At 40.7% G+C, this 14,825-nt stretch overlaps 1 protein-coding gene across 3 annotated transcripts in view; it reads right to left on the minus strand.

Moving 5' to 3' along the window:
- The window catches only part of GNAL (G protein subunit alpha L), a 181,307-nt gene that overhangs the window by 1,948 nt on the left and 164,534 nt on the right, over positions 1-14,825 (minus strand). For all 3 annotated transcript variants that reach the window (XM_058830404.1, XM_058830405.1, XM_058830406.1), the window contains exons 6-11: positions 9,264-9,318; positions 6,848-6,921; positions 5,951-6,009; positions 5,586-5,706; positions 4,336-4,466; positions 2,288-2,355 (exon numbers count right to left, since the gene is read on the minus strand). In XM_058830404.1, coding sequence (XP_058686387.1) covers positions 2,288-2,355; positions 4,336-4,466; positions 5,586-5,706; positions 5,951-6,009; positions 6,848-6,921; positions 9,264-9,318 — 508 coding nt within the window. The remainder of the gene's footprint in view (positions 1-2,287; positions 2,356-4,335; positions 4,467-5,585; positions 5,707-5,950; positions 6,010-6,847; positions 6,922-9,263; positions 9,319-14,825) is intronic.

The raw sequence follows: 14,825 nt of genomic DNA on the forward strand, positions 1-14,825 counted from the left end.
CTAACTGGAGTCACAGTGGGGAAGTACTCAAACAAAACACCAGCAGCTGGAGAGCTCTGTGTGCAAAACACCAAAACAGGGCTGGGAGCAGCCTCACTGAGGAGTGCATACACACACTGCCTCCAGGAAGAGTCTGGGAGGAGAAAGGATGTGCCTGAGCTGAAGGGCAGAGGATTTCCCACAAGATACTTTTCCAGGACTGGGAGATGCCCTTGCCAGCCCAGCCCTGAGGTGCAGGCACTGGCTGGGCTTGGGCCCAGGTGTCCCTCCCATGCTGCTCCCTGACTGAAATTTGATGGATTCCAGCCCTGCTGCTCAATGCTGAGGGGCCACAGCCCCCACACCAACCCTGAAACCATGAGCTGACATATCTTGCCTTTCTAATCCTCGTATACTACTGCATAGCAATAGTTATTGGACACATGGTCGATTTTAACCTCCTACTAAAATTCTTCAAATTACAGGCTTTAAATTTGCTACTACATTCCTACAGCCAGGCAGTTTTAAGGGGTGCAGCACCATGGCAGTGACTGTTATGCATCTCTATGGTTTATGCAAACCTGATACCACAAAAAAAATCACAATAAAGCATAATAAACACAGGTTTCTCTGAATCATTCCTGAAAATTAAACAGAGTGGGGCAAGGAAAATATCATAAATCAAGAAACTTGGGAAAGAAAGTATAAAGCAAAGCCAAAGCAGACACAGGTAGAAAATACAGGCCTTTTCTTCCTGGCACCTGGCTAAGGCCATCTGATCCCTGCCAGTCTGTATTTCTCCCGTGGCCTTTATCACTCCCTCTCTGAAACCTCAGCCTTTTGTGCCTGACCCCATGGAACTGGAAGCAACTATTTCTATTTGGCATTCTCCCACCCCACCCTGTCCAGGCATGGCCATGTTACTCAGAGCACAAAGCCAGGAGACAGATGTGTTACAGAGGAGATGCTCTGCCAAACCTGCAGCAGTTGCAGGGAAATGAGGGAGAAGTTGCTCTGGCCCCATGCCTGGCAAGCCCCAAGGAATGCCTGGCAGCTGGCAGGTGCTGGCCCCAGCACAAGAGCCGTGCCCCCAGCACCCACAGGAGTTTCTTACGTGGCTGCAGTGCCTACGCCCCCTCCCCGCTTCGTAGGTGGCCGCCTTCCGTAATGCCAGTGAGTCACAGCAGGTAAGGACCTCGCCCTTGATGTGTTTTTCTAAATAATAAAATAGATAAAGGTAGGGAGTTTCACCCTAATTTCCCCATAACTCGTCTCTCAGAGCTACTCTCCTTCCAGACTGGATATCGTCACCTGCTTGACAGGATTCCAGCGTTACCACAGGAGAGATTTGCCTTGGAGTGAGTTTTTTGGTAACTCTTACGTTAACACAGTGCTATCTGACATTTCTCCTCGGGATCCAGAAGGCTGAGGTGGCAACTGGAAATCCCCAAAGTGTGAATACAGTTAATTGATTCTTTTTTGGTGCGTCAGCAGCTGTAAATCCTAACAATGCTTGTAAACACATCATGACTTTAAAATTTGTAATTCTAACAACTCAATTTGTTATCTCAAACACACACATACGGTTTCTACCAGTAGGGCATGACGGATGAGCTTTGGTTCTGGTCTCTGTTACTGCTCTGCACTGTGGGAACAACTCAGATTGAGTGAAGCCACAAGTGATACTGGATTAAACTCTCTGTTTCTGACAGCAGAGCTGGGCTGTGATTGTGTGCCTGACAACTGCTTTCACCTTCAAAATGTAAACACCACCTCTTCACTTCCTCCATAGAGGAAACCTCAATTGCAAGAAAAATGTGACTAGACAAAGAAACTTTCTTATGATGGTTCAGCAGGGCCATGACACCAGTCCAAAGGTGAGGCAAACCTCCTAACTCGCATACCAGAAATCTTATTTAACCATAAAATCATAAAATAGGCCAGCCTTTTTTTTTTTTTTTTTTCAATTCCTGCTGTCAGCTGACTACTGCCAAACTCCTTGAAGGAATGCAGGATAGAAGTAAGAAAGCCTATTTGTTTATGCATGGACTGTACATGTACATTCCAAGCACTAGCACTTCCTGTGTGACAGTTTGCATGGCAGGTGACTTCATAAAAAATGGGCATAAAAATGTGCAGCACTGAGGAAGGCTCTGTAAGACAGGCAGCTGAAAAGAATTAGGGAATTGCCAGACGTTGTCCTCTCCTTCTAGCTTTCTGCAGAACCCCATCAGTTTTCCCTAAATAAACTATGCCATCTGTCAGTATTTCCTATGATAGAATCACACATAAGATGAAAATTACTCACTAAAAACTCATCCCGGATGAAAAACTTGGCTCTTGTGACTTTGGGGTCTTCTCCTGCATCTGGTATTGCTGTTCAATTAAAAACAAATGACATCAGAAACACAAAAACCAAAAAATCATCTATTTGTAACAAAAGATTTAATAAGGAGGAAGTAGCCCTTCAGTACAGAAATTGAAATGTTAAATACTAGAGGAGACTCCCAGTAGGGAATCCTAAAATGAAGAGTACTGTAAAACCTGACTATGCATATAACGTATTTTAGGAACCTGAAAATTGCTGAAATCATTGCAACAATGTCATTGGTCATATCACAAAAAGGCTTACTCACATACACAAGTTTGTTCATATAGATATAAAACAAGTGGGAGTTAGGGTTTAGTTTTTATCAGAAAAGATGACTAGAAAAAGCAGCTGAGCTGTTCAGTTTCTGCAGCAGAACAGCGTCTCCGGAAAAAAGCTTCTGCAGGCAGGGATGTGTGTATAAAAATTGTTAGTTCAAGATTACACTTGTAAAAAATCATAGCATTGAAATGCCTTTTGATACACATATATATATATATATAAAAATGTATTTTATTTCCAGGCCCCAATTCAGCAGAATCCTTCAGCTATATTGTCCATCAAGGAGTCTTGGATTAAATTCTTGTTGAGCAGGAAACTTGTTGGTCGGTATTAACTGTTTGTTGGCAGATCAAGCTGTCACTAAGGCCACACAATGACTATTTATTCTCAGTGTAAAACAACAATGTAGTGAAGAGATAACCTATTTATTTCCTTTCAGTGTTATCGCTCACCTAGGATACCAAAATCAGATGCTTATAAACATAATATTGTTTAGGGCAGAATTTATCATAATATGGAAATGTATTTTTTTTTCCATAGTGCTGGGGGTAAAAATAGAGCAGCAGCACAATCAACAGCATATTGGAATTCAGTGCTGCCCTTAAATAATGTCAGCTGAAAATGAAGAATAAGTGAACAACTACAGGTTAAAAATAGAGAACTGCTTCATGTGTGAATATTCTGGATCACTCTAGATACCCACTGTGAAATCTCTCTGAGAAATATCAAATGCTACTTTTTTCTGACAATTGGCTTATTCTAAAAAAACGCTGAAAATGCACTCTAATTCTGTCTATGTGGTGTATGTTTAAGAAGGGGAAATTTGGGTGATGGAGACAAGATTTCTTCAGAAAGCCCTCAGCATTATAGAACAGATGCCAGATCAACTCAGATTTTAGGACAGTTCATTTATCCTCTCTGCACCTGAAACTCAGAATCACACTCATGAAGTTCCAGACCTCGATGAAGGCTGGAAATTGCTCATCACCATCTTCACCTCTGTAACCAAGGCTGTTGGTGGTGGTTGGTGGAGAATGAAAGCCTTTTCCAACAGGTGGCTTCAAGCACCATGCCAGGGACATCATGCAGGTAAGGCAGTGATGAGTGGTCACCACTTTTGCTAGACAGACCTGAGACCTTTGGGGAGCTTCCTGCCTGATACACACCTGGCATAATATCAGTTTACCTCTGCAATATGTTACTGTGGTGCAGGAACTGTTGCACTTCTTGAAGATAAGAAACTGGTTGCTCCATCACCAGAGTTCTCTTCCTATCTAGTGTTGTGGCTTTCCTCCATTAAAGTTCTCTTACTGGTCTGCTGGGCTTCCCATCAGTATTTCAAAAACTGAAATTTACAGTGTTGGAGGATGCAGAATGGCTGCAAAATAAATCTCATGAATCCCTGACAAAGTTCAGCTCTGTGGGAGGCCCAGGCAGCAGCCTCTGGGAAGGGGGAGGACTTGTGGCTGCTTTGCTCTTCTGGGGCTGGTGGTTCCTCCCAAAAGGGGAGGGCAGGTGCTGTGGAGTCGGAATCCCTTCAGGCCCTACCCACACCAGGGTGCTTGTGAGTTACCTGACCAGCAGCTCATGTCAAGGCACAGTGTGTGCTTGTGAATGTGTGTGTGAGATAGACAGAGAGACAGAGAGAGGAGCTATGGGCTGGGCCATGCCAGCAGGTCCGATCCCAGCATGGGGAAAAACCTTACCATCCTCAGGTACAGTATAATGCGCGTATTCAGGAAAGTAATCTTCAATTTTTGATTTCCCTGCCAAGACTTTTTCAGCCAGCATGTCCTGTTTATTCAAGAATAAAATGATAGAAATGGTCCGTAACCACCTGTCAAAAAGAAACCAAATGTTTGTGTTATCTCTGACATGTTAATCAACCAAAACGTATCACATTGATAGAAAATTTACTGGCTATCCCTGTGTGAAATAGTGTACAACATGCTTCAACAGAAAAAAAAAAAGATGACCTAAATGATTGTTCTGATTGGTCTGTACCTGTACTGGTGTGTATATTTCTAGGGTCAGTAAATACATTTATAAAAACTTCAGTGGACATTGCTAAAAAACAGTTTTCAAAATTGTTTTCTAAATTTTTAGAAATCAAATTGAGAAACTGATGACATTTTCTAGAAGCACCACAACTCACAACCAGACACTACTGTCTGCTTTATTTGGTTGTGATAAAGCAAAAAAAAAAAAAAAAAAGCTAGAAAGCTTCCTTGTTTCCTTCCCTCAGACTGCTCTAAGCTGCTGTTCATCCACAGAGATATCTCATCTTTTAGGGTAGCCTGTATGACACCTGATGAATGGAAAGAAAATAGTGTCTCTATTCTTTCCCAATTAATCCATCACTGTGACAATGTGCCTTGGGATGTGCAGTTAACATTCTCCCTTCACTCTGTCTTCAATCACTTCTCAGCGCAGAACATCCTCACAGGTATGTGCTGAAAAGTTCATCACCATATTTTGCACATTGTTTTCACTTGTTCTCCACCACAAGCCCACTTGCTGTTTGGTTATGTACCTATGATTTACAGGCACTGTGGCAGCATGGCAATTTAATGGCAGTTCCAGTTAGGTTATGTGTTTGAGGAGATCAAATGTTCCTCGGACTATCCTGGTCTCAGCCAACCAGCAGAGAGTGATGCCAGGAGAGGGTCTCCCCTGCCTCCCTTGCAGCAGCCAGCCTGGAGGTCTTGCCCTTTCTAAGCTGTCCCCATGCCCTGACTCATTTTGGCAGGAGTGGTGAAATGCCACGTGTGCTGTCCGTTTGCCACGGTGTCCCTACCAGGAAAGGGTGTCACCATGGGGACACTCTGAGACCTGGCCCAACCTGGGTATTTTCTGAAGAAACAATTTGAGCCTATAGCAAGAGGAGTCCTATTTTAAAAGGAGTTGAACTGTAATTAAACTGGGGAGGATGGATAGGAAATGAGGTTTGTTTTACCTGTTATTCCAGATACTTTTGAAAAGGTCCAGGGATTCCCGTAGTCTGTTTGTGTTGTTGTCTTCCCTTATTACCATGTTGTAGCTGCTGCAAGCCACAACGAAGATGATAGCTGTGACATCTGGGCAGAACACACAAAAGAAAGAAGGAAAGAAAGGAGAGAGAATAGAACATCTCTGTTATCCCAGCATATACTCCTCAGGGTAACAGTGCTATTATTCACCAATCAGCCAAAAATAGCAGAAAAAAGTTATCTGTAACACTGGACTTCTGTACTAGTGAGGTACTAGGTGCGGATATGAACACTAAACTGCTCACATCTCAGGGATTAAGTTCTAAATAAAACATAGAATGTTTTTACTTACCATTAAAGCATTGGATCCATTTTCTTCTCTCATCTCTCTGGCCACCTACATCAAACATGCTGTTAAAAAGCCATAGGATGTTATATCACTTATGTGCACTAGGGAAAAGTCACACGAAGCATGCACAGCACAAGGGTTCAGTTTAAGAATCTGACAACCCCAAGGACAGGGGCAGTAAAATATCGCCTGAAGAGGAGAGAGATCTGCTGACGCTGCACTGCAGGTCAGAGACAGCTGCACTGCTCCACCTGCCCTGCTCTGCCAGGAGAAGGCTAGTGAACCCATAAAATGAGAAATACACTCTTCAAGGACAAGTGTTGGCCTTTCCAGTCCATAGCAGTGCATATGTCCTGTAATACCACAAACAAGTACAGGTTTCAGGATATTTTGAAGGGTGGTGGGGAGAGGGCATCTCTATATGGAGGAGGACATGAGGCAGCTCGGCCCTGGCAGCACTGCCACCTTTCTTGGCAAGAACTGGAGAGAAAAGCCAGTCTGACTGTGGAAGTTTTACAGATACAGCAAAAAACTTCGACAAACACAGACTTGCAGCCCTGTGGAAGAAGGAAGGATTCCCACTGACTTTTGTGAGCTCTCATCCCCAAAGGTATTTTATGATTTTACAGTGCTATACCAATGCACCAGTTTTTCAAGCAGCTACACACAACCCTACCATAGAACACTGCTAATATACATAACTAATGAAAGCTCTTCTTGCAAAGTATGAGGTAATTTTACTAGAACCTCTGGAAAGAGAGCTAAAAAGCCAAATCAAACAACTAAAAGCCATCCACTCCCACCCCAAGCCTGCTATACCATGCATACATGAGCACAGACATCTGAATGGAGTTGTTAAAAATGAGTATGATATTCATAAATCATTACTAATGGACTTACTGGAAATTTACTTTATCTACTTGAAATCTTGTTTCAAAAATCCCTGATGTCAACACTCTGCATCTTAGTAGGTCCTGGAAATAAGAACAAAGCTGATTAGTAAGGCTTTTTTCTAACCTAATTTTGTTTTTAAAAGCTTGGAATATTATTTTCCATGAAAAATCTTAAATTTTAATTTAATGAAAGTTCAGTCGGACTTGGTAAATTGGCATTTGTCTGTGCTGACATGGTAGATAAACTTGATCATGATCACTGCATTTGGTTTGTGCACTCAGAATGCAGGAGACCCCATCTATGTTCTCCTTACTGCCCACCTGGTCTTGATGGTCACACACATTGGTATGTGATGACAATAATGAAATCTGAAGTTACATAAAACTAAGAAAAATGTTATTCATGTTGTAAAGTCAAGTATTCAAATATTAGAAAACTCCAGATTTACAGTTGCCCAGGCAACCTTAACTCTGCCCTCTTTTGTACTGAATGAGACAGGAACCCTATTGAAATAATAGCTTGTGACTGAGTAATTAAAGCTCTGTTACAGAGCACAAGGGAACAGAATTTAGGTCGTGCAGAAATATGGAATTTCTTTCCTATTTTTTAAACTAGCAATACTTTACAACTTAACCAACTCTCCTTTAATAATTAAAAAAAATAGTAATTTTCTCAATTCTCAAGGGGACTAGGCAAAAGCAATTTATGATGCCCCGTTCCTGGATGGAAGCAGGCAGCCAGTAGTGCAGAGTGCAAGCACACCTTGTCTTTTTTCCTTACTGCACCATCTACCGCTTCTGGTAGCCAAGGCAAACCCTGGCTGTTTTGACAGCTGCATGCACTCAGCTCAAGGCCACTTATTTAATACTTTGAGTTATTTTATATGTTACTGTCATTTTCTGTCACTTGCTGACATTGTTACGGTGCAAAAAAACCACACCCAAAAACCAGAAAGCAAGGGAAGAGAAGAAATAAGTGATTTTTACCAGTTAATTTGGCAAGGCAGCTGATACAGCGTAACACGATGAAAACAAAAGCAAAAGAGAATCCCCCCATCAGAGCAAAAGTTTTCCACCTGCCAAATACCAAGGGCCTTTTCTGATCTTTCAAGACATTTCTCCCCAAAGGAAATATTGGGAAGAATTTCTAGGTGATGAAAGACTACTTCAGGTAGAGAAGGGCTTTCCAAGAATAAACAGGCCAATACTAACATAAATAATGAAAGCAAAAATGAGACTTTTCTTCACTGACTTCTATCTCTAGATGGGTGATCTCGACACTAAAACCATGAGGTCTAAATGGAGCAAATTGCTTTGGTCTGAAAACGTCTTGAGTGCTTAAATAATTGATCCTATATTGGGTCGACTACAGGACATGCTTGTGGTTATGGACCTAAACTAGGTCTGAAGGAACAGGCTCTTCTCTGTATGCTTCCTTGGGTGATCTCTAGCAAGTCACCTAATTTCCCTGAATTTCACTCCCTGATTTCACAGTGAGATTTTAAAAGCATCCATCCACTTGTTATTTGCCTTGCATGGTTAGACTGAATTATCCAGTGCAGGGATTCTCTTCTGCCACTTGTATTTGGAGTTTATGATGTGGCCCATAATCTTGGCTGAGACTGCTAAATGACAGTGGGATAGCAGCACTGAAAAATAACAACTGCAGAATGTTTGCTGAAGAGACAGCAAAGGAAAGCACACAGCCTGAGCTCAGGGAAGGCAGCTGAAGCCAGGCAACATGGTGAAGCCTGTCCTTACTTCAAGGCTGCACCAGTTCAGCCTTAACAGGAGTGTGTTTGTCATTTAGAGCACTCCATCAAGAGGTATCACAGCATCTGAGAAAAAAATGTACTGTCTTGCAAAGAAGGCTTGAACAGAAACTCTGCCACCCGCAGGAGATGGGCACAGATTGCAAAGAAGGAATTTGCAGGCCCGCAGAGAAGTTTGCAAGTTCTGCTGCTGCCACTGCTGCTCTCCCCTGAACGTGGACACCTTATCCACTGCAAGCTTTTGCCCCTGAAGGACCCTTCTGACAGACATGGGAAGTCTCCCTCTGGGATCACCTCCACCATTGAAATAAAGCATTGCTTATCTGTAGAGAAGACTGGTGAGGGAAACCATAACTTTTACATTTATGCTTCCTATTCTTTTTTCCATTCACCTTTCTTTTGTGGAATACAGAATGGGAAGCAAGAAGATAAAACTGATGTATTACAGGGATCACTGACCTAGATGTTATGACAGTAAAAAACAAGTCTGCACCACCAAAATGCCTCTTCTTTAATACCCATTACCCAAACTGCTAGACCATATTTTGCTATTCTGCCATATGCCCTATTTCAGCTGCAGTAGAGACTAAAATAAATTACACAGATGAACGTCAGTCTTGGTTCAGACCCTGCCCCATTACTTTTACTAACCTGATCTGTGGGTGTGTAGTCATCCATGCTGACGCTGTCAATTCTTTCCAAAAAGCTAGAAGAAAAATAAACACGCACTTAGATATATAAAATACTGTCTAGTAGAAGACATTTCCCCACCTTTTCTAGTTTACACTCCTGCTGAGATGTAAAACACAACTTGAATAGGTAAGTTAGGAACCTGATTATTTCCTCATATTGCTCAAGGTTACATTTTATAAGCCAAAAAAACATTTTACCCAGACTTTGTTTCAATACAGCACCTTTAAAGTTACCATTCTGCAGTACTCACAAGTGGTTCAAAATGCAGTTAAAATGTTACAATTTTGTGAGGTCCACTAAAAAATACTACAACTAACCACACATCATAACATCATATGGTTGTTGAGACTTAAAAAATATTTTGGGATTTAATACAGAAAATGTGGTGAAGGGGTGTTTTTATTTAGCATAATGCTGATCAAATATAATGTTATGTTATTTATGGTCTCAGTAACTTTAGCAGAAATGCTTGTTGGTACATACAAAAAGTTTTGTACTGACTTCGTGTCCTCCAACACTGCAATTAAAGCACAAAAAGTGGAGGTTAATGAATTCTGATTCTTTATGTCACCAAAACTCAGAGACACGCACAGACTGAAAGAAAGACTTAGAGCTGCAGGGAATTACAAGAGAAAAGAGAACCAGAAAACCAGGGGGAAACTACATTCTATGATTATTTAAATGATTTTTCAAGCTTTAATTATTTCCTAATATGTGTTAGAATGGCAGCACTTAAAATGCAGGGAGGACAGAAAAATGTGATTTTATAATTATTGCTAAAACAGACAGGTTCTACTCTCTCACTTCCACCCATTCCTTAGATCTCCTGTGAGCCCAGCTAGCTCACTCTCCTCAGACTGCCTGTATGACTTGGAAGCTTTCTTGAATTTCCATATGATTATTTGGTATTTGGCAGTGAATATCCCATTGGCTGACACATCCCACTACAATATTATCAAGATTTCTTTATCAAAAGGCAAGTTTTCCCCAATTTTACTTGAGTGTGCACATGAAATACATGTCCCACTTAATTGCAGTGGGAAAGAAAGAAAAAAACAGTGAACTCTTGACTTAAAATGTAACTCACTGTTAACACAGGGGTCACACACACTGGCTAGTAGAAAAAATAGCCCCCTAAAAGCTGTTTGTAATTCTCATAGCAGTTTCCCACGGATATGAACTGAAAGGAAAAGAAAATACACTGCATATGTATTTACTTATAATATTTTTCCTTTTTGAACCTCCATTGTTGTAGCAGGGAAACAAAATGCAGTATCTACAGTTAGAATATCCAGCATTTCTTTCTGGATGATCACGGTGTGATGGCTAAGCACACGGTTTAAAAAAAAAAAAAATCATTGTTTAGCATAACCCAATAGATGCCTGTTAGCAAAACTATACAGAAGAAACTCTGAAGAAAAAGGATCTTTTCACAAATCCTCCTTCCTTGCCAAAAGCCCTATACATTTATGTAAGGATATAAAAGTACATTTGTACAGTCAGATACAGTCATCATAGGAAAACAGTTGTATTCAGGCTGAACCTTTTGGTCAGATGATTTTCATCACCTTGACTGAGCAAAGTTTAACTTCAGCTATCCCTGGAGCAGAGAGATGCATTTTGAAGTGACACTCCTATTACTGAGAGAACTCTCACTTCATGCTTGCAGCACAGAACATGAAAAGGGAAGGCAAAAAAGCCCAAAGCAAAAACGCCTCCAGGCTGAAATGTCCTGATCTGAGTAATTTTCCTTAACATGGTTGTTCTTCAAAGTCTGTTCCAAAGTACAGACTATGGCTGACACAGAAAGGGATCTTCTTAAGAGTGTGGACTGAAGTCAGTGCTTGTGAACACATATAACTCCATCACAAACCTTACAAGAGAGCGTGAATTGGCTTTATTTGCAGAAACATGTCTTGTGAAGTTGGTGTATAAATCAGAGACAATACATCTTGTCTCCGCAATACCGGGACCATTTTGGCAGAATTTATCCAAAATACTTCAACACAGTATTAAGTGCTAACTCACATCTTTCTCACCTATACAACAAGTACTTAAGGGAAGTTTTTGCACGTTTCAAAAAGGAAAATTACGATAAGGAACAGAGGAGTGAGGAGTAATGCAGTCACGTTACACACAATCCATGGCAGGTTGGGAAAGAGGTAAGTCTTCTAATTATATGTCCTACCTATGAGCTGAAGTCATCTTCCACTTCCTCCCAGCAGAAAGACCAGTTTTGAATACCCTACACTGCAGCACCACAGCTAAGAGAGAGCCAGCTCTGACAAATACCATGTGCTTGAAAAAGATCGTTTGACACAGCAGCTGTACCATTTTATGCTTGTAAGGTTGCTGTCTGCATGTAAGCTGCATTAAAATAAATGCAATGATTTACAAGGTTTTATCTGCCACCTTGCTGTAACAAGCTGGAAAGGAAACAATAGAATTCAATAAATCCACACATAGCTACTATTAGGATTGGGATAAATTTTGTAGCTCTATAGGAAATTAACCTTTCCAGTGTGTGATGGACAGGCTTCCTAAGATTTCCTCTGCAATGACATTGTTAAGTGTGCAATGAGATTTCTAAGACAGTGAAACACAGACAGCTATACTTTTACCTTTTCAAAAGAAAATCAGCTCTCGAATAGCCTTTATATGAACTCCTTACTTGGCTAATTAGCACAGCATCAAAAAATAGTCCTGACAGGCAAAGGTACATACTGGGTACAAGAAATGGATTCCAGATGAGATAAGGAGTCAGTACTGCCTCATTTCTAAACACACTAACTTCATTCTCATTGCCATATTAAAATGGAAAAACTGGAATTACTTTTCTAAACTGCTTTCTAGAGGATGTTAACTTCACTTAATCCTAATTGTCTTGATTATGTCCTGACAAAATATAGATTATTTTATACACATACATATATATATTTACAGATCAGCAAATTTTGAATTTACATGACGGAAATTTTTATTTAAAGAGCTTAAATTACAAAAAAAAATCTCACAACTGTGGCAATGCTGATGTCCCAACTCAAAGGATCAGTGTGAGGAAAACATAATAACAGAAGAAGGAATAAAAATGGACACCAAGTATCACTTACTATCTTTTCAGATCAAGGGTTTTTATGGTGGTGTTGTTGTTGTCGTTTTTTCCTCCAGTTCAGGGATGTAATTATTTTCACAGAATCATGCCTTTTTACAATACTGACAGGCCTTTTGTTTATGTAGGTTCTACAGAAACCCATACTCAGGATTTATGTTAGTTCAGCAGCGGCTGTTTTGTATGCATGTACCATGAAAAAATTCACACATTCAATTCAACAGTAAACAAACAATAACATGATACAATATTTACACTTCTATTTCACAATTGTGGTTTTACTTATAAAGGATTCAGTCAGATAAGCAGTATGACATTTATGTTCTTTTAAATTTTACATAGGGTGTTTTATATTTCTTTACATGGACTAGCAAAAACTACCCTTTTCTTAAGGTATTAATTAGGCAAGGTATTGGAAGGAAGGTCTCTTCTGCTCTGTTCGGAAATGCAGTGGTTTGGTTTAGCAACAAATTAAAGCAAACTAAAATGGACTGATAAAGTTAAAAAAAATCATGAGGTACTGACATTATTATATCTATTATTAAGCTGATCAGTAGTTTTATAAATATCTTCAGTGAGTTTCCTAGGAAACTCAGCTGACACTTGGTTTGACAAGCAATCTCTAAATTTTATATTATGCAAGCTGTGAACACAAAAGTACAGGTTTTAGATGTGCCTGCCAGTGCATGTGGGAACTATCAATAAGCATTATTCTCTTTAAAAACCATGGCAATTTGAGCAGCAGTAGCAGCTATATAAGAATTTCTGAAAAAAAGGATTCATAAATGCACAAATAAAGAGGAGGTAATCATACATGAAAATCCTTTTCTCACTGAATAAATCACTACATGGCTCTGTGTAGATATTCTGACTTCATAAACAAAATGATAATTAAAGAAAAATCAGGTCTTGAAAATAACATGTTAGACAAAAAACCCATGCTATGTAAGTGTACTTTGACATTCAAAGAATTGGAAAGATGAAGTGCTAAATCACAAATCAATACAACAAACTAGACATTTTAACATCTCTTGATCTACTTCAACCATTTTTATGCTCTCACCTGAACATTTCAATGGCCTTATCTAAAAAAAAATTCCACGGAAAACAAGAAATCAGACCCATTCAAAATACTTGTCTCTTTAAAAGGAGAAAGTATTGTGGCAAATCTTTAAGGTTTTAAGTTCTCATGGTGAAGAATCTCGAAACTATCTTCAAGTAAGTTGTGGGGTCAGTAAACTTTTACCATTTCGATGGACCATTAAGAGCTTTGTGAACAGCTCAGCTAGGCTCAAATGTATGGATATGGAACCATCCAGCATCCACCACGACTTTTCATTCCACTCTCCTTGGATATGAAGTCACAGGTGAGGGAGATACCTTCCCAAGAAAAACACATACCCCGAGTCTCTAGGGAGGTGAAATGGAAAATACTTTTTTTTCCCCCCTTTAGTTTCTGCTGCAGTTCTCAGGGCCAACATCAATATTGCACTTTCCCCCGCCCCTTTTCCCCCCAAACATTTATTTATTTATTTATTTATTTATTTATTTATTTATTTATTTATTATCAGCTAAGCCATTCTAATCCTGTTAATTCTTCCTGCACCATTTGAAACAGGATACTGTGCATTTCTGTTTTCGAGAATACCTGAATACCTTAGGCTCTAAGGCTGGGCTTCAAGCAAACTCACACTATTCTGGTATATTTCTAGGTAAGTGAGAAAGACATAATGAAAACAGCCTCCAGTAAAATTCTAACCCCTAAAGGATTCATTTTCCAAGTCATTTGCTGAAAATATCAGCAAGAAATCCCTCAGAAGGCTTGGCAAAATTTAGCGGCTAAGGATTTTCCTGCCAAATTTAAATCATCACTGTATTTTAAATACAGCTTCCATGTGCTAGAGGAGTACTCCCCTTCTCTCCCTCCACACCTCTCTGCAGCCATTTCCCACCAAGAGCCAGAAGGCGTTCGAGGGCACAGCGGGGCAGAAGGAGAAGGGAGATCCAGACCTGTTTGGGATCCACCCTCGCTCACGGGCGCTGTGCCCCACTTTTCAAGCACCGCTTGCCGCTGTTACGGAACATAACACCCAAATCAGACCCCCGAGTACTAAGGATGCTGCTGGAACAGAGCGCCGCCTCCAGGAGGGTTGGGAACAGCAGGGATCGCTGGTGTGCTTGTCACACGGACTTGGCACTCGCTCCGTGCCCTGTGCACTCCCGGCTGCAGCAAGGCTCTGCTCCATCGCCACCCCGCTCCCTCCAGCCGCGGTGACACGGGCGGTGGCTGAGAGCGGGAGGGGGCGCTCTCTGCCCAGTTCCTTTCCTTTCCTTTCCTTTCCTTTCCTTTCCTTTCCTTTCCTTTCCTTTCCTTTCCTTTCCTTTCCTTTCCTTTCCTTTCCTTTCCTTTA

Source organism: Poecile atricapillus, chromosome 2 (assembly GCF_030490865.1).
Source record: "Poecile atricapillus isolate bPoeAtr1 chromosome 2, bPoeAtr1.hap1, whole genome shotgun sequence".
In the NCBI taxonomy this organism is placed as follows: domain Eukaryota; kingdom Metazoa; phylum Chordata; class Aves; order Passeriformes; family Paridae; genus Poecile; species Poecile atricapillus.